The sequence below is a fragment of the Neovison vison genome, chromosome 11, assembly GCF_020171115.1.
Source record: "Neovison vison isolate M4711 chromosome 11, ASM_NN_V1, whole genome shotgun sequence".
Taxonomy (NCBI): Eukaryota; Metazoa; Chordata; class Mammalia; order Carnivora; family Mustelidae; genus Neogale; species Neogale vison.
In genome coordinates this window covers 64,928,539-64,949,088 of record NC_058101.1, presented here as the reverse complement: position 1 = coordinate 64,949,088, position 20,550 = coordinate 64,928,539, and the positions used below count along the sequence as shown (strand labels likewise).

General features: G+C 57.1%; 2 protein-coding genes across 2 annotated transcripts; one reads left to right on the top strand and one right to left on the bottom strand.

Annotated features, from left to right (window-relative positions):
• Window positions 1–1,212: 1,212 nt before the first annotated feature.
• On the bottom strand, window positions 1,213–15,964 carry TADA2B (transcriptional adaptor 2B). The gene is made up of 2 exons (XM_044267839.1): window positions 15,680–15,964; window positions 1,213–3,686 (listed from the first exon to the last, which is right to left on the bottom strand). The coding sequence occupies exons 1-2, from the start codon at window positions 15,947–15,949 to the stop codon at window positions 2,694–2,696; spliced, it is 1,263 nt and encodes a 420-aa protein (XP_044123774.1). The 5' UTR covers window positions 15,950–15,964; the 3' UTR covers window positions 1,213–2,693.
• A 564-nt stretch (window positions 15,965–16,528) lies between these two features.
• On the top strand, window positions 16,529–19,146 carry CCDC96 (coiled-coil domain containing 96). The gene is made up of 2 exons (XM_044225948.1): window positions 16,529–16,927; window positions 16,991–19,146. Exons 1-2 carry the CDS (start codon window positions 16,529–16,531, stop codon window positions 18,254–18,256), a joined length of 1,665 nt encoding a protein of 554 aa, XP_044081883.1. The 3' UTR covers window positions 18,257–19,146.
• The last annotated feature ends 1,404 nt before the right edge of the window (window positions 19,147–20,550 follow it).

The following is a 20,550-nucleotide window of genomic DNA, read 5'->3' as shown; positions in this document are numbered from 1 at the left end:
CCCGCCCAGGGCCCAGGGGTGCGTGACTGCGGGCCAGACACCACCAACCAGGTGGCGCCATTTGCTCCTGAGGGGCCTTTGTGGCCTGGACTACCTGAGACACGTGCACAGTCCCTGGGGATTGGCTGCTGGCAGCCAGGGGGAGCAGGTATGAGGGGCTTCTGCTTAGTAGCCAGTTTAACTCCACCTGGGAGGGAAAACCAGTCTGACACCGGAGTGCTGAGCTCAGACACGTCCTGAGAATGCCATCCCCAGCTCGAGGGGCAGCTGTGACACCACTTTGTTCACCACTTGTTGAATGTGTAAAAAGTGCTAAAAATTGTAGAGTTTCTGTTTTTTACATATCCTTGGGATATGGCCCATCCAGAGGGCATTATTTTAAATGGCTGAATTAACTTTTTGGACTCAAGTAAGTTTTAATTTGGAAAAACCCTCAAAAATCCCATTTCATGGGATGCGGGGATGAATTTGACATGTTGAAGCTCAAGGGCCCTGTGCTGGCAGTCACAGTGAGGACTGATGGGCTGCACGGCCCACGGGGATGGGCTCAGAGGCAGCCAGTGAGGACAGGCCGTCTTCTTGGGACAGTCTGATGCTATAACGTCAGTCACGCGTTTACAGTTTTAAAACAGCCAAGCCTAAGGCAAGTTCTTTGTACCACCGAGAAAGATGCACATCCTGAAAACCTGCTTAAGCACAGAATTGCCCACTGGACAGCCCGGCTGGCCTGGGCCACATGCTGACATAGCCTTTTGCTTCTCCCACTTAAGTTTGCCAACCATTTCATATCAAAATAATAGCAAATTTAGAACCTCACCCAACAAGGAACGTGGTGCAGGAAATGAGTAAATCTCAAGGTGGGAGGAGCTGCAGCCCGAGCTGCCCAACCAGCTTGCCTGCCAGCGGCAGGGCCCTGCCTGACTGGTCTCAGGGCCTTGTTCCAAGGCCTGAGGGTCCGCAGTTCTAGAAGGTTCCCAGGGGCCAGAAGCGCAAGTGAGAGGCAACATCCCCATCATTGCTCAGGGGCAGACCAAACCTGCACTCTGTGCCGTGCGACTGTCCCTGCAGTGAGCCCACAGAGGGGACAACAGGAGGAGGCCTCGTGAGTACCACCCCTGCTCGCTCTTTCTCCTACAGTCACAAAAGCCCGGGGCTTGGCTAACAGGGAGCACTATCGGCCAGCATGCACAGTACAACTAAAGCCACATATGATATATTTTAAATGTTTTATTTAATGCTGAAAAATTTACCCTGGGGGACAGAAGGATGTAAAAAGAAAGGAAAAGGCACCGTAATTAAGTCCTTGGAAATGATGAGGGTCTTTTTTTCTTTTGTCTTTCAAATAACTTCACTTTAATGTAACTGCAAGCCTGAACATTGTGGGAGGTCAACAGTCTCTTGGGAGCTATGGGGGCAAGAGAGGCAGGATGAGCGCCAGGAAGAACAGAGCGCTGGGGTCTGCAGTCACCCAGGCCCTAGAGCGGGGCCGTGGCCAGGAGAAGCAGCACTGAGCAGCAGGAAGACAGATGACAGACTTAAGTTCCCGGAAGGAAGGCACGGTGTCCATCCACAGAAGCGGGGCCCCTGAGGAGACAGCAGGGCTGGGCAGAAGCTGGGCAGTTCAAGAGCAGGACCCAGAGAAGCCCCGCGGGGCCTCGCCTGCTCATGCAGAGCCTGCTGTGGGTGCAGCCCTGTCCAGCCTGGTCAGTCTGCAGAGTGCTGGGGGCCACCTGCAGTAGGACACTTAGCCTGGCTAGCATGGTCAAGAGCAGAGTTTCCATGAAAAAGGTTATTGCAACCACCATGAGAATTCTGGAGGAAATGGACTGCAGAACTCAAGAGCCCTCCACTATGAGTTCTTCCAAGTAAATGGGGTGCATAGTACTGCAAGTACAAGAGCAAGGAGCAGCACCCCAAAGGCTGGCTCAGAGTTCTGGCACCCACACTAGTCCTCCCAGCTCCTCCAGAGCACCCCTCCCCACACACCAGGGAGTCTGTTGCGGGGGGGGGGGGGGGTCCTGTGCTGGCCCTGAGGTGAACCCACAGGCTCCACCGCCCCGCTACCCCCGAAAGAGGCCAGGGGCGTTTCCAGGTTCTGGCATCACGAGCGTGACCCTGGCTGCAGGGGTCAAGGGGAAGCTCCTTTGGACATTGTGTTCCACCTACTCTTCCTCTAAAGCTCCCAAGGAAACTTCCTGTGGTTCTCCAGCCTCACCTCCCACCTGCCCCACCCTGGCCCCCATGTAAAGTGCCGCGTGCTGGGGCTGTGCTGGGGTGTCCGCGGGGTTGGCACTGGGCCTCCCAAGGGCGTCCCCGGCAGCCAGCCAGAGGTCACATCACAGGGCCAAGCTGGTGGCTGGCGGGCCCAGCAGAAAGCTGCTCCTTTCACCCACAGCCCGAGTTGCGTACCAAAGGGAAGACACAAAAGGAAATGACCCAATCTCATAATATTCCCCAAACTGAACATGGAAAGGCAAATCGTCATCTGGAGGTGTGACTTTAGGACTAAGTTAAAATATACATGTGTCGGCTTCCCCCATGATCCGGCATAAAATCGTTACTATTGCTTCTTTCAGAGGACCATGAGCAGAATTTATAGCCTAAAAGAAAGGAACTCAATCTGCTTAAAAAAGAGTACCTCCTCCCCCTCCCACACCCCCAGTCCTCTAGGCTCCCTGCAGAGCCACGGGCTTTCAGGAGGCCTCCCTGGATATCCACCCGCTCTCCGTGAGGAAGTTTAAAATCCTTTTCTTTAGGACTTTGTCCAAGTAGCTCGGAAGGCGGCTTTTGGAGGGTATGCCCTGCCGCTTCTGGAGGTGGTCCTTGATGATGATGGTCTTCACGGTCACGTAGCGCGCTGGGCTCAGGTTCAAGGAGCTGCAGAGCACCTTCTCGCGGTCCGACAGCAGCTCAAAGCCCGGCAGGTGCTCGATGGCTGCGAACTCGCCGTCCCTGCCGTCTTCCTTGCCCCGCCTGGCTCCGGCCGCGCTCTTGTTCTCCTTCCTCTTCTCACGCTTGTGGCGCGCCGCCTCATACTCGGCCGACTCCTCCAGCTTGGTGATGCCGTTGCGCCGGTAACGCTGCAGCTCGCGGATCTTGGCGCGCAGCATCTTCTCCTTGTGCATGCCCTCGAACAGGTCGTCAAACTCCTTGCACGACATGAACTGGTAGAGCGGGCGCAGCTTGAGCCGCAGCTCCTTCTCCTCCTTTGTGACCTTGCGCTTGGCCGGCCGCTCCTTGTCCTTCTTGTCCTTGCCCAGGAAGGCGGGCACTAGGTTGTAGTCACGCGCGATGTTCTTGCGCCGCTGCCTCTCCCGCAGCTTGCGCACGTACATGTCCACGTGCGCGCGCTTGAGCTCGATCTCCACATCCTCATCGTCGTAGTTGACCGAGAGCCCGCTGATGAGCGTCTCGGCATCCTGGTCGTACTCGATCTCGTAGTCGTCACGCAGCGGCATGTAGCCCAGCTGCTGCTGCTCAGCCACCGAGATGTCTAGGGGAGGCAAGGGGGTGGTGAGGCTGGGGGACAGGGGCCCTCCGCCGGGGCACGTGTGGTCGGTCACCCGGTTGGGGATGGTGTCGGGGATGCAGGCTCTCCCCAAGTTGCCGTGGATGTACATGCTTACGTAATGCTCCATCACCTCCTGCGGCGTGCGGGAAGCTCCCACGTGCGCGGCCATGTCCTCCTGCAACGACAGGGACCACAGGTTAAAACGTAGGTCGGCGTGGCGCGCGTGCCCACTTCTGGCCTGTGTCACCCCCGCCCCCAAGGGGCCCCAGGCGGTGTGCTCTTTGCGGCCAGGCTCAGCACGGGGCTATGGACACTAGACAGGCAGAAGGGGTACGAAGGAGGCGCCACCTGCCAGCGCGCTGACACCGGGCCCACATCACCCCTTGGACTCCGCTCTCCTGGGGCCCACCTGTGGTGGCCTCCTGGCCACACGTCAAACCCTGCACTCTGGACAGGGTCAGAGAGCACCCAGCTGCCCGCCTCTTCCCAGGCCCACCAGGGCTCCCCAACCACAGCTCCCCGCACAAGACGGACCCTGCTGCATGGTGCTGCCTGCCCTCAGGAACCAAAAGGACCCAGCCCCTGGGAGTGCAGGGGGGTGGCAGCCTATCCCCTTCCTGGGTGATGCTGCCAGGGACCAGCTGTGCCTTTTCAAGAGGCGGGGCATCACTGGTGACAGGCTCCACAGTTAGGTAGCTGGAATCTGCCATGGGCTGTGAGCACACATGCCTGTAGGAGGTGACCTATGAACATGAGGGTTATTAATGAGAGGAAATTATACAACTCCCCCAATCTTTTCCTTCTGCCAAGAGGCCTCTTCCTCAGTCAACCGCTAAAGCCACTTCACAAAGGAGCTGCCCAAAATGCGCACTCATTCACCGGCAGCCGCTCAGCCCCTGCCTCCAGCCTCCACTCACCCTCCACCCGGCTCTGCCGTTCTAGCAGCCGCCAGAGCCCAACGCCACTGCTCTGTGTCCTTGCCCCTTAGTCCTGTGAGATCAGGTTGGTCTCTGCAGCCCCAAAGGCCAAACTGGACTCCCAGAAACCAGCCAGTCCACTTGGGTTGAGGACTGAGGACACACCAGGCACCATGGGAGGGAAAAGAACCTGTGTGGGGCCTGAGTCCCAAGGGCAGGGCTCCAAGGCAGGGAGACAGGACGATGCCGGGGCCTAATGCGGGAGGACCCTTTCTGAAATCTAAGAGAAAAGGGAAGATTAGAGTAAACACCAGAATCTGGTCTTTTGGGGAAGAACTGTGTCCATGATTAACTTCTTTAAAATGTTACTGTTTGCATCAAATCTGTTTGTATTTTCCCAGGGACCATTAACCTCACCCCACCCCAAAAAAAGAAACCCCCCCCCAAAAAACCAAGTCACAACCATCCCAAGCTTCTATGGCCACCACCATATGACCCAAGCTAGTCACTTCCCATCTCTGGGCCTTGGGTTCCTTCCAGTAAGGAGACAGGAGTCAGCCCAAGCACCCACACTGCACCTACCACGGGCACTGTGGACTGAGTGCCCAGAGGCTTGGCGCCCCTGTGAGGGGCCCAGCTGAGGTCCTGCTCAGAGGGGCGAGCTAGCCAGTGGGCATTCTTCCACCCTGATGAGCTACGCTGGAAGAATACCAGCCCTGACAGCTGCCCGTTCAGGAGGCAAACACAGCCTCACAAGGCTGTCCAGACAGCAGAAATGCCCACATGCTCCCGGTCCGAGATTCCAGGGCCCAGCCGCACAGCCAGAGGTTGTACGGGCCCAGGGTCTTCACCATCCCTCACCACAGCCTCGGTGAGGGCCTGCAGCCACTACAAATTTCCGAGTCCAGCATCCAGGGAGCCTCCTGGGTGAGGGACCTGGGGAACCCCTTCAGCAGAGGCTCAGGGGATCTGGGCCACACATCCAAGCTCACCTGGTTGGAAGTCGGGCCCCAGGCCTCGCCCCCAGCCTGGCCCAGTGAGACCTGCACAGCGGGCTACCCAGCCAGCATCCAGAAGCAACAGCTGCCCCCCTAGCAAAAGTCCCCTCAGCCTGAAACTCAGCAATCTGCCTTTCAAAAATGAGTGGATGGCAGAGCCCCCGTGTTTCAGAGAAAACTGAAATCCTGAAAAACAGAAAGATTCTGAGTAGTCAAGTTGACTAACTTGACCAAACCAAGGTGTGTTACTGCTTAGAGGTTCTTGCCATCAACTCTGACACCATGGAAGCGAGAGCAGGGGATGGAAACCACAGAGGGCCTTGAAAGCTCTGGGCCGGAGCAGGGCCATACAGGACCTCCTGTCCCCAGCTAGTGTCCCCTCTCATACGCCCAGCAGCTGGCAACACAACACAGAATGAGTGTGTGCATGCCACTGCTGTTGTCCACAGGGCTGGAGGACACCTGGGGCAGAAGGGCTGGGGAGGGAGCCACTCCACTGGACACTGGCTTCTGGCCTGACCATTGTCATCCTCAAGAACACTGTGTCCAATTCTAAGTGATAAGGAGAAATCCCACAGTAGGGAGGAGGGAGAGTCTGAAGAGTGACCCTGTCCCACGCTGTCCCACGGCCCAGCCCAGGCATCTCAGCCTCAGCACCAGGAGTACAGCAGCCAGACCCGAATTACGGAACATTCTACAAAACACCAGCCAGCACCCCTCCCGCGCGTCACAGTCACGAGACAAGGAAAGAACTGTGACCTGAAGAGACCCATCAGCGACATCACTGGGGTGTCCTGGATGGGACCCCAGGCCGGTCTGTGGCTCTGAGTCAAGGTCAGCACCCTGCTTTCTGGAGCCACACCACACCTCTGCAAAATGCCGCTGTTTCGGGAGGGTTATGAGAGGAACCTACGTGGGAACTCTGCATACTACTGTTTTACTTTTTTGGGTAAATTGAGAATAAAAGTTATTTTTAAAAATTAAATTAAATTATTTTTTCTTTTTTTAGAGAGAAAGAGGGAGAGTGGGGTGGGGGAGAGATAGTGGGGAGAGAGAGGCTCTCAAGCCAACTGCACGCTGAGCATAGAGCCCGGTGCGGGGCTCGACCTCACAGACCTGAGATCACAGCAACCTGAGCCAAAATCAAGAATCGAACTTCGGGGCACCTGGGTGGCTCAGTGGGTTAGGCCTCTGCCTTCGGCTCAGGTCATGATCTCAGGGTCCTGGGATCAAGCCCCACATCGGGCTCTCTGCTCAGCAGGGAGACTGCTTCCCTCTCTTTCTCTGCCTGTCTCTCTGCCTGCCTGTGATCTCTCTCTCTCTCTGTCAAATAAATAAGTAAAATCTTAAAAAAAAAAAGAATCGAACACTTCACCAACTAAGCCCACCCACGAGCCACCAAAAAGTAAAGATAAATTCTGCCTCGCAGTTTTGATAAGCGGTATGAGATTGACATCCAAACATTAGAAAAGAAAACACTGAGCGTTCAAGAGAAGGCTGTTCCATCACGAGGAAAGCTGCCCTGTCCACGGCGGGTGCGGTGTGGCTCTGTGGTCACAGGCCCGTGACAAGGGCAACGTGCACTCAGCAGACAAGCACCCTCCTGGGGCCCTGGGCCAGCCAAGGAGCAGGCCAGCCGGCCATGTGGGCACTTTGGATGCACAGACCCTCTTCTAGTCGAGGCAGACTCTGGCTCTCGGACAGACTCAGGTGATGAGTACTTAAAAAAGCCAGGAACCAAAATCAGAGTGGCTAGCGCCTTGTCACCAGGAGCCCAGGAATCTGTCACCAATCACCCTTACCCGCTGCCCGACAACCTCAAAGGCCATGGCCAACACTACACTGGCCAGCAGCTGCTGCTGAGAGAGAATCCTGCCCCTGGGCCGCCGTGTTTGTTTCATGACCATCGAGAAAGGCCCAGGAAAACACACAAAACCCTCATTTCTCAAAGCCCTGGAAACAGAGGAAGATCACAAGAGAATCATCTGCACGGGAGAGATGACACAGCTCTGGTTCTAAACAGAATCCATAGAGAGCAGACAGGTTCCATGGTACTAGGTGACAGTAAGGAACACACTTTACAAGTGTGTTTATGACTAAAAACAGCAGGAGCTGCAGCACCCCACCCCACGCTGGCACCTGCCCACCACACTGTCCTCTCCCATCCGCACGCGTCAGCTGTCACGTGAAACCTGCCCACCTCCCACGAGGGGCACAAGTGTCCTGTCACCGCCCTGGTGTCACCTGCAACAGCTGCTGAGCACATGCTCAAGGTCAAAGTTTCCAGGGGTATAGCTCAGGGGTAGAGCATTTGACTGCAAAGTTTCCACTTTATCTAGATGACGGATGGATGGAGGAACGGACAGACGCACGGACGGGCAGGCAGAAGCAACAAAAGTGGGTCTGGGGGGACAGACCTGGAGAGACAAAGACAACTCAAGTACACCTACAATTAAACAAGGGACACGAGTGTACCCTGCAGCTGGTGTTCCCTGACACAGGGCAGCACAGGGGTGAGGAGCCCGTAGTCAGTAGAGACAGAATCCCAGGTTCTGCCCCTTCATCCTCACTAAGAAAATGATACCCACCCCTGGAAAAAGGTAAGGCTAGATATGCTGCTTCCTCAGAGTCCTTAGAGAAATGAAGGAAAACACACTTCTAGGACACTGAATGGCCCTCAAGTCTACAGTCCAAGGTCACCAGACTCCCCTCAGGGTGCTGGCTCTCAGGGACAGGAAGTGAGCACCCTAGTGAGTCAGGACTCCACAGCCTTCTGTGGTGGTCTGGCCTCCTTCCGGCCTTCCCATGGCTCACAGAGAGGCCTCCAGCCCAGGAGCAGGGACGGGAAGGGGAGGGCAGTCAGAGCAACCATCGTCAGCGCCAGCCGCCCCCCTCCCCACCCCTGTGCCGTGGCCTGCAGGCACCCGCAGCCGTCTCCTCCTTTCCCCTGGAATGGATGCCCACCCACTGCTCTGTGCACACATCCCTCCGACAGGTGCAAGCCCCACGAAGTCACTCCCACCGATGACAAACCTTCAAAGGCTCCTATCAGGGAGTCCACTACAGCTCCCACCAGACTGGCCCATGATCGAGGGGAAACTCTGAAAACCTCGGGACAACTAAGGCTTTCCCTTAGAGCTAAACTCTTCCATTTAAAGGACAGTTCTTCATTCCCAGATGATGTCGTTCTTGTTTGGAGAGTACTAAGATAGTCTTTTCTTTCTGGAAAATGGTGAGAGAGAATTAATCGGATCGGATATTAATATCCTTATTTGGCAGACTTGAAGTCAGCAACTCTGTGTTACGTTAGCCTTTGATATACCGTTTCAATAGCACTAGTCTCCAAAGTCTGAGCATGTGGGAGGCCTGACCTGTCAGGGGTCCATGACACCGAGTCTCAGACCCCTGTCTGGCTCCCGCTGGACCCCACACAACCCGCCCTGCCATCCAGGCCGGCGGCCCCAAACCCTTGCCGGATGCTCTCTTTCTCTGTGTGCACAGGCTTGGGTCCCAGACCTGGCTCCACCCCTCATGGCTGAGGACCCTGGACAAGTGACTTTACCTCTCTGCCTCTGGCTCCTCACATGAGTCACACAAGCGCTGGTCCCTACATCACGACAGGTCACAGCAGAGAGGACACGCACGCACAAACACCACCACAAGAAAGCTGTGGGTGTCACTCCCACAACACGTTCTTACCCCATACCCAGCTCATCCTCTCTGGAGCCTGCGGCAGCCCCCACACCCCAGGTGGGGTGCAGGTTGTAGCTCAACCACCCCCAGACTACAATCCTCATCCTCTCCCCTCCTGCTTCTAGGCCTGTGGTCCCTCCCCTCTCAGGGACAACATAAGGCGTGTCACAGTGACAGGTAAGCGCTTCAGCATGTAGCATCTGGTGTGGTCCCCCAGAGGCCCCCAGGGCTCCCGCAGCACACAGTCCTGCTCCGGGGCACGCAGTCCTATCACCACGGGGCCTCTGGCAGGGTGCTGGCTCAGTACACACCGCGGGGAGACCTCTGCAGTCAAACGCTTCCTGGCCCTTTAAAACAGCAGAACAGGGACGCCTGGGTGGCGCAGTTGGTTGGACGACTGCCTCCGGCTCAGGGCGTGATCCTGGAGTCCGGGGATCGAGTCCCACATCAGGCTCCCAGCTCCATGGGGAGTCTGCTTCGCTCTCTGACCTTCTCCTCGCTCATTCTCTCTCTCACTGTCTCTCTCTCTCAAATAAATAAAAAAAAAAAAAAAAAAAAATCTTTAAAACAGCAGAACAGGGCCAGACCATGGCCCCATGTCCCTGACACCTTGGCTGGGCCAGTCCACCTCCAGCCTCTGGGGCCCATGGCCAAACCAGCTCCTCCCCCAGAACTTGGGTGGCCTTCACCTTCCCCGAGAGCACCAAACACCACCCCAGGAGGCCTGGGCTCTTTCCTCCCCAGCACTGGGGATCCAGACTCCGAGGCGGGGCTGCCTTCTTCCTCAAGGCAAGAAGCTTCGAAGGGATAGAAGCGGCCCAAAGGCCCAGCTCACAAACCTGGGGCGCCCCGGGGGAGCAGGCTGTGCAGGCAGAGCCACCTAGGGAGCAGAGTCCCCAGGAGCAGCAGGAAGGAGCAAAGGCCTGCACAGGGCCAGGGAAGGACGAAGGGCCGATGGATGAGCTTTCACCTAAGGGACAAGGAGGGACTGCTCAGGCCCAGAGGAAAGAGGAGGGAAAGCCCATACAGCGGGATACCTGTCTGCTCCTCCTGAGCTGGACACGTGCACCCACGGGCCCAGCGTCACCTCACCTTTTGCTGGCCTGGCCACCCAGGGCCTCCGCTCCCAGCTGACCATGGCTTTGGGTGTGGTTCGGGCCTGCCTGCTCCAGCCCCTTTCGGTCATTCTCCAAGGGAACAGAAGGGCCGCCTGCCTCGCAGGGGCCGGAAGGATGGGGCACTCACCAGTCTGGAGCGAAAGCTGCCGCCACCCCCAGCACGGCCCCCTCTCCCGCAGACAAGCTGGTGGTCGGTGCCTCCGCCCACATCAGAGGCCGAGGACTAACAGCGGCTTGTCGTCTATCCTTACAAGATCCCCAGCCATTCCAGGAACCCTATTTCCCTTGGCCCCTGCTCCTATTCACTGATTCATGCACATGGAAAGTTCCGCAGGCCTCAGTTCCAGGTGCCCTGTCCTCCTGTCTCCACTCAAGAGAACTAAGCAGCCCGCACAGCTGTGACCGGCCTTCAAGGGGACGGAGACTTCCGGATCAAGTAAACCTGAGAGCAAGCCTCACAGAGGGCTAACAGCAGCGCACAGCCTCAAAACAACCAGGTGACTCTGCCCAGCCACAAGGTATTGATCTAAAAGGATGACAAGGGACACCTGGGGGGTTCAGTGGTTAAGCCTCTGCCTTCGGCTCAGGTCATGATCTCAAGGTCCTGGGATGGAGCCCCGCATCGGGCTCTCTGCTCATTGAGGAGCCTGCTTCCCCCTCTCTCTCTGCCTGCCTCTCTGCCTACTTCTGATATTTCTCTGTCAAATAAATAAATAAAATCTTTTAAAAAATAAAAATTAAAATAAATAAAAGGATGACAAGTGTGGACTTCAACAGAGGTCTGCACACCTACATTCACTGCGGAGGACCCCCAGCAGCCAACAGTAGGAGCGGCCCAGGCGCCTGACCAATCAGATGGGCAGTGGGATGGCCGTCAGCCTTACACTCACAGGACACAGTGACGCCTTGTGTCCTCAAGAGGGTTACGCAGAGGGACCTGAACTAGTCATAAAAGGACAAATGTTGCAGCGTTTTTCTCTACGAGGTCCCCAGAGCAGTCAAATTCACAGAGATGGAAAGCAGAATAGTGGGTGTCCAGAGCTGGGGTGGGGGAAGCCAGGAGGTGTTAAATAACAGGCAGTTTCTGTCTGTGATGGGAAAGTTCTGGAGCTGGATGGTGGTGATGTCACCCAATGACATGAACGTACTTAATGTCACTGAACTGGGCACTTAAAGATGGCTAAAACCAGGGGCACCCGGCTGGCTCAGTCAGCAGAGCCTGCAACTCGATCTCGGGTCGTGGGTATGAACCCCCAGCCTCACGGGCATCACCCAAGTTGTTAAAAATGCAAATCTGGAGCTGGATGGTGGTGATGTCACCCAATGACATGAACGTACTTAATGTCACTGAACTGGGCACTTAAAGATGGCTAAAACCAGGGGCACCCGGCTGGCTCAGTCAGCAGAGCCTGCAACTCGATCTCGGGTCGTGGGTATGAACCCCCAGCCTCACGGGCATCACCCAAGTTGTTAAAAATGCAAATTCTATCCGGACCCCAGAGGGGACCTACAGAGCCCAGAGGGGGTGCTGGGCATGTGTGTGTGTGTTTTAAGATTTTATTTATTTATTTGACAGAGAGAGATCACAAGTAGGCAGAGGCAGGCAGAGAAAGAGGAGGAAGCAGACTCCCCGTCAAGCAGAGAGCCCGATGCAGGGCTCAATCCCAGGACCCTGGGATCATGACCTGAGCCGAAGGCAGAGGCTTTAACCCACTGAGCCACCCAGGCGCCCCAGAGCATGTGTGTTTTAGCAAGCCCTCCAGGCTGTTCCAGAACCACTGCCCTGTAGACCCCATCACTTCTGGCAGCCTTCTCCACCCAGGCTCCTCCCTCAGCCTCTCCATCCACAAACATAAGAAAGAACCTACCGAAAGGATGCTCAAGGGACAGGCTTACCCATTCCCATCAACACACATGGGCCTCTGCCTTGGTGAGGTGACTGTTCCCGCGGGTCCCCAATGTGGCCCCGTGGGCCACACCGGAACTCACTCCAACAACATCTATTTCCAGACCACCCCCCATACAGATGCCAGTTCAAGAGATCTGGGGGCCCCTGGGATTCCCGGACCCCAAGGAATCCAAGACTCTGCCCGTGCTCAGTGAGGTTCAGGGGCATGGAGTCGGAATACCTGGGTCAGCTTCCAGCTCTGCCACATCCTTCATTAGCCACAGTGGCTTCCAGCAAGATTGTGTCTGCTGACTCGGAACACAGCTAGTTCCCACCACAAAACCGGCTGCTTCGAGGCTCTGAAAGCCCCTGGTGACAGCAGTCTGGCTCGCCAACCACCGGCCCCTTCCTCGCTGTCGCATTCCCAGGCACCTCCCCACTCACCCTCGAAGGCCGGGGCCCAGTGTCCAAGCCTGCTACACAGCTCGCCCCCAAGCCCCCCAGCGTCACAGCGAGCACCCCGCAGCCAGGACGAATGGGAGCAACAGCGCCAGACTTCAGAAGCAGCCTCCCCACAACAGGTTGGCCGCCATCACCCCACCCCTTGAATCCCACACAAAGCAGTGCCACTCGGAGGTGACAGATCACATGTGCCATCTGAAAAATGACAGCCACCGGCCTCACCTTCAACTGCATCGCTTCCACTGATGTGTGTGCTGCCACTCCCCACACTGCAGCCCAGCCCGTGACACCGAGCTCCCGCCCTCCCTGGGTCCTCTCCCTGCTTCCCGCTGAGCCAGGTCAAGACCCTGCCCCTCCAAGCAGCTCTGCAAGCCAGCCATGCCTTTAGCCGCAGCCCTAAGCTCCCAGCCCCTGCCCTGCAGCACTTAATGCTCTTATACCCAGAGGTTAAGGCCCAGACTCTGCAGTCAGCCGGGCCTACATCTGAGCCCTGGCTTCACCATGAGAAAAGCAGAGGCAGCCCCCACAGGCATCTGAAACCCTCTGAGTCGCTGTTCTGTAGCTGTACACTGCAGACCCAGCCCTGGAGCTGTGGGGAGGAGCCCAAGATCAGGTGTGCACTCCATCCAAGCTGGCACAGGCGGGATGGAGCATACATGGGGCACATCCCTTCTACACACACAGCCATGGAGTCTGCTCAGAAGGACACTGCATGTTTCGGAGCTGCGGAGAGCCTCAGGTAAAGCATGGGTAAGTCTAGTGGGCAGAGCAGGTGGCCTGAGAGACACTAGTGCCTGCAGCCTGGCCACGCACCAGGCGTGGTTAGGATGCAAAATCCCTGCCCCCATCTCGCCACCACAAGGGTTTCGGCAGGAAGAGGACCCTCGGCGCCCCTCCTCCTGCGGCTTTGTCTCCTGTAACAGCTGAGACCGCTGGCTGCTTGGAGCAGGAATCTGCATGGGAACAAGCTGCCCAGGTAATTCCTAGGCACACCCCAGCTTCTAAAGCACTGCTTTAGAGAACAGCCCGCGTCCTGCCCCCATGCTTCCTCCAACACACTCCAGGTGGCCTGGTCCTTGTGTGTACCCGCCCAGTGTGGGAGAGAAGGCAATGCACACTAGGAAGCAGCACTGCCCAGAGCACAGACTCGAACATCAAACTCTCTAGCTCAAATCTGGCTGCACAGAGCTGCTGGGAGAGATCCCGGGAAACAAAGTCCTCAGCACAGTGCCTAGCACTCGGCAAGGCTTGGGGTCCACCTCGGCTATTTTTAACAACGGCTGTGGAGATAAGTGCTCTGGGAATGGAGTGGAGAGGGGAGAAGTCTCTTGGAGCACTGACATGGAAGCAGAAAGACCAGTCATGACCCAGGATCTGGAGGAAGAGTGCTCTGAGCAGTAGAAATAAAAAATGATCGAGGGAGTAGCAGCTGAGATCCCCTTTGGCCATGATATTGAAACTAAGTAGGCCTGGAAGCCACTGGAGGCTGATGACATACGGCATGTCTGCAAAATCACTCTGATGATGGTGTACGGAATGGGCTGGAGGGCACAAGCATGAAGCAGGAAGACCAGCTGGGAGGCCCCAGAGGTGGTCAAGGCAAGAGATAAGCACCAGCCTGGACTAAGGTTGCAACCAGTGGTTAGATTCTAAAAATATGTTGGACATGCAGCTGCGGCTGGACTGGGCCTGCAAGGACCAAGGACCAAGTTCCAGCAGCCCGAGGAACAGACTGAGGTGGTAGGAGATCTGGGTCACAGAGAGTCAAGATGTCCACGAGATAAACAGGGAGGAGGTCCTCCAGCAGCTCACCGTCGACTCACTGAAACTTAGGCAAGAGGTCCTGGCTCAGGCCCAAAGGATTAGAACACTTTAAGACCCGTGAAGACAGTGAGAAGCCTTTCCCTCCTACAAACTCCTTTAGCAGAGAGCAGAGGCTCAGTGCACATTAGTGCACTTCAAGAAAAAATGACGTTTTCGGAGGATGGTGATCACCATGTTGGCACTTGGGTGAGACTCTGGGGAGCAGTGCATCTTTAAGGAGTAAGGATTCCCTGGGATGCACCATGAATGTTGGTCCCTGGAGGCTGGCTCACTTTTTCGAAAGGAAATCAATCAGGCCATGTTTGGGAATGAGGGGAGAAGCCCAGGAGAAGTGTACTGCTGGAGAAATGGCAGCAAGATGTAATACTGGTTCAGGGAAGTAGGAGGACCTCATGTAGAAGGGTATAGAAAGATGGGGGAGCTGGGGTCATGCGCCCGCTCCCTGCTTCCCAGGATGCCTGCAGGTGGACAGAAGCTCTTGGCAGAGACGGCCCAGAATCCAGCCAGAGACCTTTCTAACAGGGAGGAAAGCTTCCTGCTCCCCAGTAGAAAGAGAGCTCCCCAGAGACTGTCCAGAGCAGAGCACCCACTCTCCCCCGAGGGGCCCTCAAGCCTAAAGGGACCCTGGCTCTCACCTTCTCCACTCAGCTCAGTCTCCACACAACCCTTCTGATAAGAGCAAGAGCCCAGGACCAACGCCTCCAGGTCTGTGCTCCTTTGTTCAGTACTTACCCAGCACTCCTCACACCACGTCCTGGGCCTTGCAGGGACCCCACGATAAAGAGGCCCCTGCCAGGGGACCCAGGGCACAAGAGCGCAGAGCCCACCGGGCCAAATACAAAGCCAAGTGCAGGGAGACGGTGGAGCGGCTGGAGGGCGCGGGGGAAGCCTGTCTGGCCTTCAGGACCCCTGTGCCCCCGGCAGAGCCAAGTCGTTCCTTAGGGCGCCTCTGTCAAGTCTGCGGACCTGCCACCGTCCAGCAAGGCCACTCGGGCTCAGCGTGCTCCTGCCCAAAGCGCCTGCACTCGGCAAACACCATGCAACGGCTCCTGAGGCCGGGACGAGGGCCCTGGGGGCGCCGAGCCGCAGCCCCGAGCCCCACCTGGCTACTTCCCAGCTGTGTGCCCTTGGGCACATCGCTCCAGCTCGCGGAGTCCACTCGGCACGGAACCCACCCGGCGCCGACCGCACCAGCCTCCCCGCCGCCGCCCGCCTCCCCGCCGCCGCGGGCCCGGGACGAGCAGGTGCGCGTCGAGCCGGCCGCTCACCCAGTTTCCGAAGCCGAACTGCTCGATGGCATCCAGCAGCAGCTGCTCCTCGCGGCTGGTCCAGCCGCCCTCGGCCTCGGGCCCCCACAGCGTGAAGCGCCCGCCGTCCACCAGCTGGTAGCCGTGATAGCGCCGGTGGTGGCCGATCTCGGCGCCGGCCGAGAAGCACTCGGGGCACAGCTCGATGTCCTGGCACTCGGTGCAGCGGAAGCGCAGCGGGCTCACCTCGGCCAGGCAGTACACGCAGTACTTCTTACCGAGCTCCGCCATCTTCCCCCGCCCGCCGCCCGCGCCCGCCGTCAGCGCGCCGCCGCCCGCGCCCGCCGCCGCGCTCGAGCAACCGCCGCCCGCGCCCGCCGCCACCGCGCCGCCCCGCCCAGGCGCCGCCGGAGCCGGCCAGCCGGGCCGCGTCCCGCCTCAGCAAGCAGGCGCCCTCGGGCCCGGCCCGGCTGCCGCCGCCGCTGCCGCCGCCGCCGCCGCCGGCCGCACCGCGCAGGCGCTCCGCGCGCGCCACCTCGCGGGGGCCCGGCCCGCCGTCCTGCGCCTGCGCGCTGCTCGCGCCGGCCGCCCGTCCCTCCTAGCGCCTCCCGGCCACCACGCCCCAGGCCCTGCGCCTGGAAATGGGCGGGAAGGCCTCGCGGCGCGAGCCCGCGCCCCCTTCCAATCAGTGCCGCCCGTCTCCCGCTCGCGGCTTTCTATTGGTCGGCTCTCCCCGGAGGCGGGGAGAAGGGGCTGGGCGTCTGCGTGCCTCTCGGCCAATCGCCGGGCCCACCGCGCGCGCCCCTGGTTGCCCCTGGAAACCCAACAGCCGGCGTCAGGGCTCAGCCGCGCCTGCTGACCCTGAGAGACATGAACGGCAGCTCCGAGCACCGTGGGGACCCAGAGGGGGAAGACGGAGATGGGACCAACCTGTCCTCCAAGCTGTCCGTGATTAAGGCCGCCTCCGGCCCCCACTCCCCGGCCGAACCGCTCGAGCCGGAGCCAGAGCTGGGGGCCGTAGAGCCGGAGCAGGGGGCCGTAGAGTCTTCGGAGGGAGGCGCCGCCGGCGACGAGGTCGCCGAGGCCGGGGAAGAGCCGGAGGTCCCCGAGGCTGTGGACCAGGCGGGACCCGGGGAGCCGGAGCCGCCGACCGAGGCTGAGATCCAGCCGGAACCCCGGGAGGCGGCAGACGCCGGGCCTGAGGAGGCCGCCCCGCCGGAGCCCGGAGGCTGGTCTGCGGAACCGGAGGAGCGGGAGGAGGAGGAGCGGGCGGAGGCGAAGGACGAGGAGGACGAGGAGGAAGAAGAGGGAGAGGAGGAGTCGGAGGAGGAGGAGGAGGAGGAGGCCGCGGCAGCCGCGCTCAAGTGGAGGCGGAAGAAAGAGCCCTTGGCCGCCTCGGGGCGGCCGTCCACCCCTGGCCGAGAAGAGGCTCCGCCGACCCAGGAGGTTGAGCAGGGTGAGGGAGAGGAGAGCGAGGAAATCAAGGAGAGGGGTGCGCAAGGAAGCCCAGCGAAAAGCCAGCAAAGGGAGGAAGGCGAGCGACGGGACCTCGAGGATGAGGAATGGACGGAGGAGATGCAGAAGCTGCAGGAGCAGCAGCTGCGTGAGGAGCTCCTGGAACAGTACCGGTCGCTGGTGGTCGAGCGCAGCAACTACCAGCGCTACAACAACTACCTGCAGCACAAGATCTCCGAGGCGCTGCGCAAGAAGAAGGGCCTGGATGCCGCCGAGGTGCCCGACAGGGGCCCGGAGCCCGATGCCCCTGAGAAAGAGCAAGCATACCTTCGCCATCTGGCCTTGCTGGAGGAGCTGAGGAAGCAGCAGGCAGACGACCTGGAGTGGTACCACCAGGAGCTGGAGCAGCTGCAGGAGCAGTGCAGGGAGGTGCTGTCCAGGGTGGAGAAGGAGTGGGCCGGCTTCCAGGCACTCAAGAAGCAGGTGGTGACGCAGGCCATGGGCACCTGTTGGGTGCGTGGTGGCCGCCAGGCTGCCCTGCGAGAGGTGGAGCAGATCCAGGCACTGGAGGATAAGAAGGAGAAGGAGATGAGCGCCGTGAGGCTAGAGAACGTGCAGCTGAAGCAGAGCTTGGTGCACTTTGAGACACGGATGAAGGCCCAGGAGGACCTGACGGAGGGGCTGCTCCTCATCGATTTTGAACAGTTGAAGATTGAGAACCAGACCTTCAATGAAAAAGTGGAGGAGCGGAATGAGGAACTTTTAAAACTGCACAACAAAGTGACCAACAACGTACAGATCATAACCCACGTGAAGGAGAAGCTACACTTCGTGGACATAGAAAACATGTGCAAAAAGACACAGCTTTTGGAAACTGAGGCTCAGGTGGCCCTGAAGAGGGACATCCTGACCAGGACGAAGAAGGCCCGGGACAGCCTGAGGGCTGACAACATCAAGCTGAATCAGAAGTGCGGGCTCCTGGGCAAGGAGCTCCTGCTCCGGGACATGGAGGAGAAAGTGGACAGGACAGAAGCCCTCAACCAGCGTATTGAGTCCCTGAAGCGCCATCATGCTGGCCTTACTATGTCCTGCAGAGGTGTGAGGCAGAAGATCAGGGAAGCCAAAGCCTTTCTCCCATCTTAACCCCCACAACGGGAAGTATACGCACGACATCTTCAATGTCAGCAACTTTTTCTAGCCTTCATTAATTCTTAAGTCTCCACTTGTGGCCATTCTTTAAAAGGCTTCTGGTATTGGGGATGAAGCTGAATTTTGTATTAATCTCATCATTGTCAGCTCCTAAATTAGTCCTGAGCACAATTGGGTTAGCTGTCCATTTTACACAGGGTGAAGTCAGGCCCAGAGACTTGACGACTTACTGTACCTGACTTCTCATAAAAAAGCTGTCAGAAGCCTTGTTGTATCTGAGAAAGTCCGTAATTTCAATGACTTGATCCTGTGGAAAACTGTTCTTCTTCCATATATCAGCGGGCTCAACAAACAGGTGGGGGAGCAAGAAATGTCCTGTGCTTATATAAGCTAATTATTAAATCCCCTTTGAATATATTAAACTGTGTCATTCTGAGTCACATCCTCAACATGAAGCTCACTAGTTTCCTTCGATGAATCTAAACTTGTTTCATATGTAAGCAGGCTTCTGGGTAATAAAGAAGAAGAGGGAAACAGGAGAAATGGTAACTAGGAGAAGGAGCTGACGTTCTGTCCTCTTTCCTCTTTCCATGAGAGGAGGCTCAGTCTGCTTGACCATTAATGTTTCCTTCTGGCTCAACGACAGTCTGCAATTCTAATGAAATGTTTCCTGGGATCCTCTAAAGAAATACAAAAACATGAAATTTTGTTTTCCAGTGAGGACAAAATGATGATTGCACAGTGTGTCTGGCCAGAATGCCTGTAAGCCTTTTGTTCTCGGCAAGGTATTTTTGGATCTTGGCAAGAGGACCCTTACTGTGCATGTGATTTTTCTGTATCAAATGTAAACGTGTCTACTATTCCTTGTGTTAATGTAAGAAACACCTGATAGGCCTACCTCTTTCATCCAGAATTGGGGATTCCATTTCCAACTTTCTTTGGTGGTTTTGAAGCTAGGGGCTTGGTTTTATTTCTTCTTAATTTTAAATTGAGTTTTGAGATGTGCAGATTTGGGGTTAGAAGTATCCTCCCGTCCCCAAGTTTAAGTAGGTCATAAGAAGGATGAGTTAGGGGGTAACTGGGTGGCTCAGTGGGTTAAAGTCTGTGCCTTCGGCCCAGGTCATGATCCAGGGTCCTGGGATCGAGCCCCACATCGGGCTCTCTGCTCAGCAGGGAGCCTGTCCCAGCCCCCCTCACCGCACCCCCCCCCCGCCTGCCTCTCTGCCTACCTGTGATCTCTGTCAAATAAATAAATAACCCTTTAAAAAAGGGGGTGGGGTGAGTTAGTTTTTGGTGCCGAATACCCATAAGGAAGGGTAGAAACCCCTCCCTCTAAGGCAGATGACTCAGTTGGTCACAAGAAGGTCACGATGACTTTAACTTTTCGGAGCGCGGCTGTTTTCTAAGGTGTGTTCTTTTTGAAGCCAATAAAGGTCGATTAAAATTCCTTTTCTAACTTTTATAGCTTGGATACACTCTTATAAGACCATACTTGTCAAACCACACAAACGTAACAATAAGGGGAGTAAAAAGCATTCACTTCCTGCTTCCTCTTCCAATCCTCCTTACCTTCTACACTTGTTGTCTTCCCTCTGCCCCGTTCATCAAGGCCAGAGAGGGTTAGTCCATCACCAGCAAGCACAACTTCATTCTCTTTGTGCCTCGTGCTAAGAGTAGCACAGGACCCCTGGTGTCTTCGGTGGTTGGGAAAGCTTCCGAGTGAACCTGACACCCTGTGTTCTGTGCCTCTCCCAGCTAAGCAGCTTTCGTGGCCAGAGTGTCCCTTTGGCTCCCCAGCAGGAGCGTGGGTAGTTTCAGCTGACTTTGACCCACTGGCAGTTCCCCAGGCTGCACCAAGCACTCCCTCACCAGCATTGAACCAGGTAGACAGGCCTCTTGAGAGCGCAAGATGCAGATCGATGGTGCTAGTGTTGCTTTAAGCTGCAAAGTTGCCCTTGTTCTTGCAAATTACACTCTCTCCCTCTAGAGATGTTACAGTTCGTTAAAAGATAAATAATCTTCCGCTGATGATTTCACAACGAGGTTCCTTCTAATTGAATTACAGGAGAGCTCTTTTTTTTTTTTTTTTTTTTTACAGGAGAGCTCTTGATCACAAAATAGCAACCCATTCAGGAGTGTTTCTTCATCTTGCCTCCGAGGAAGAAAGCCACAGACCACTCCCACCCACCCAGTATTATTGATGGGCCCCATTCCAGTCCTTGACCCCCAACTCCAGTTCTCTGGACCCCAGGGAGACTGTCATCCTCCCTCGGAGCCAGCACGATGCC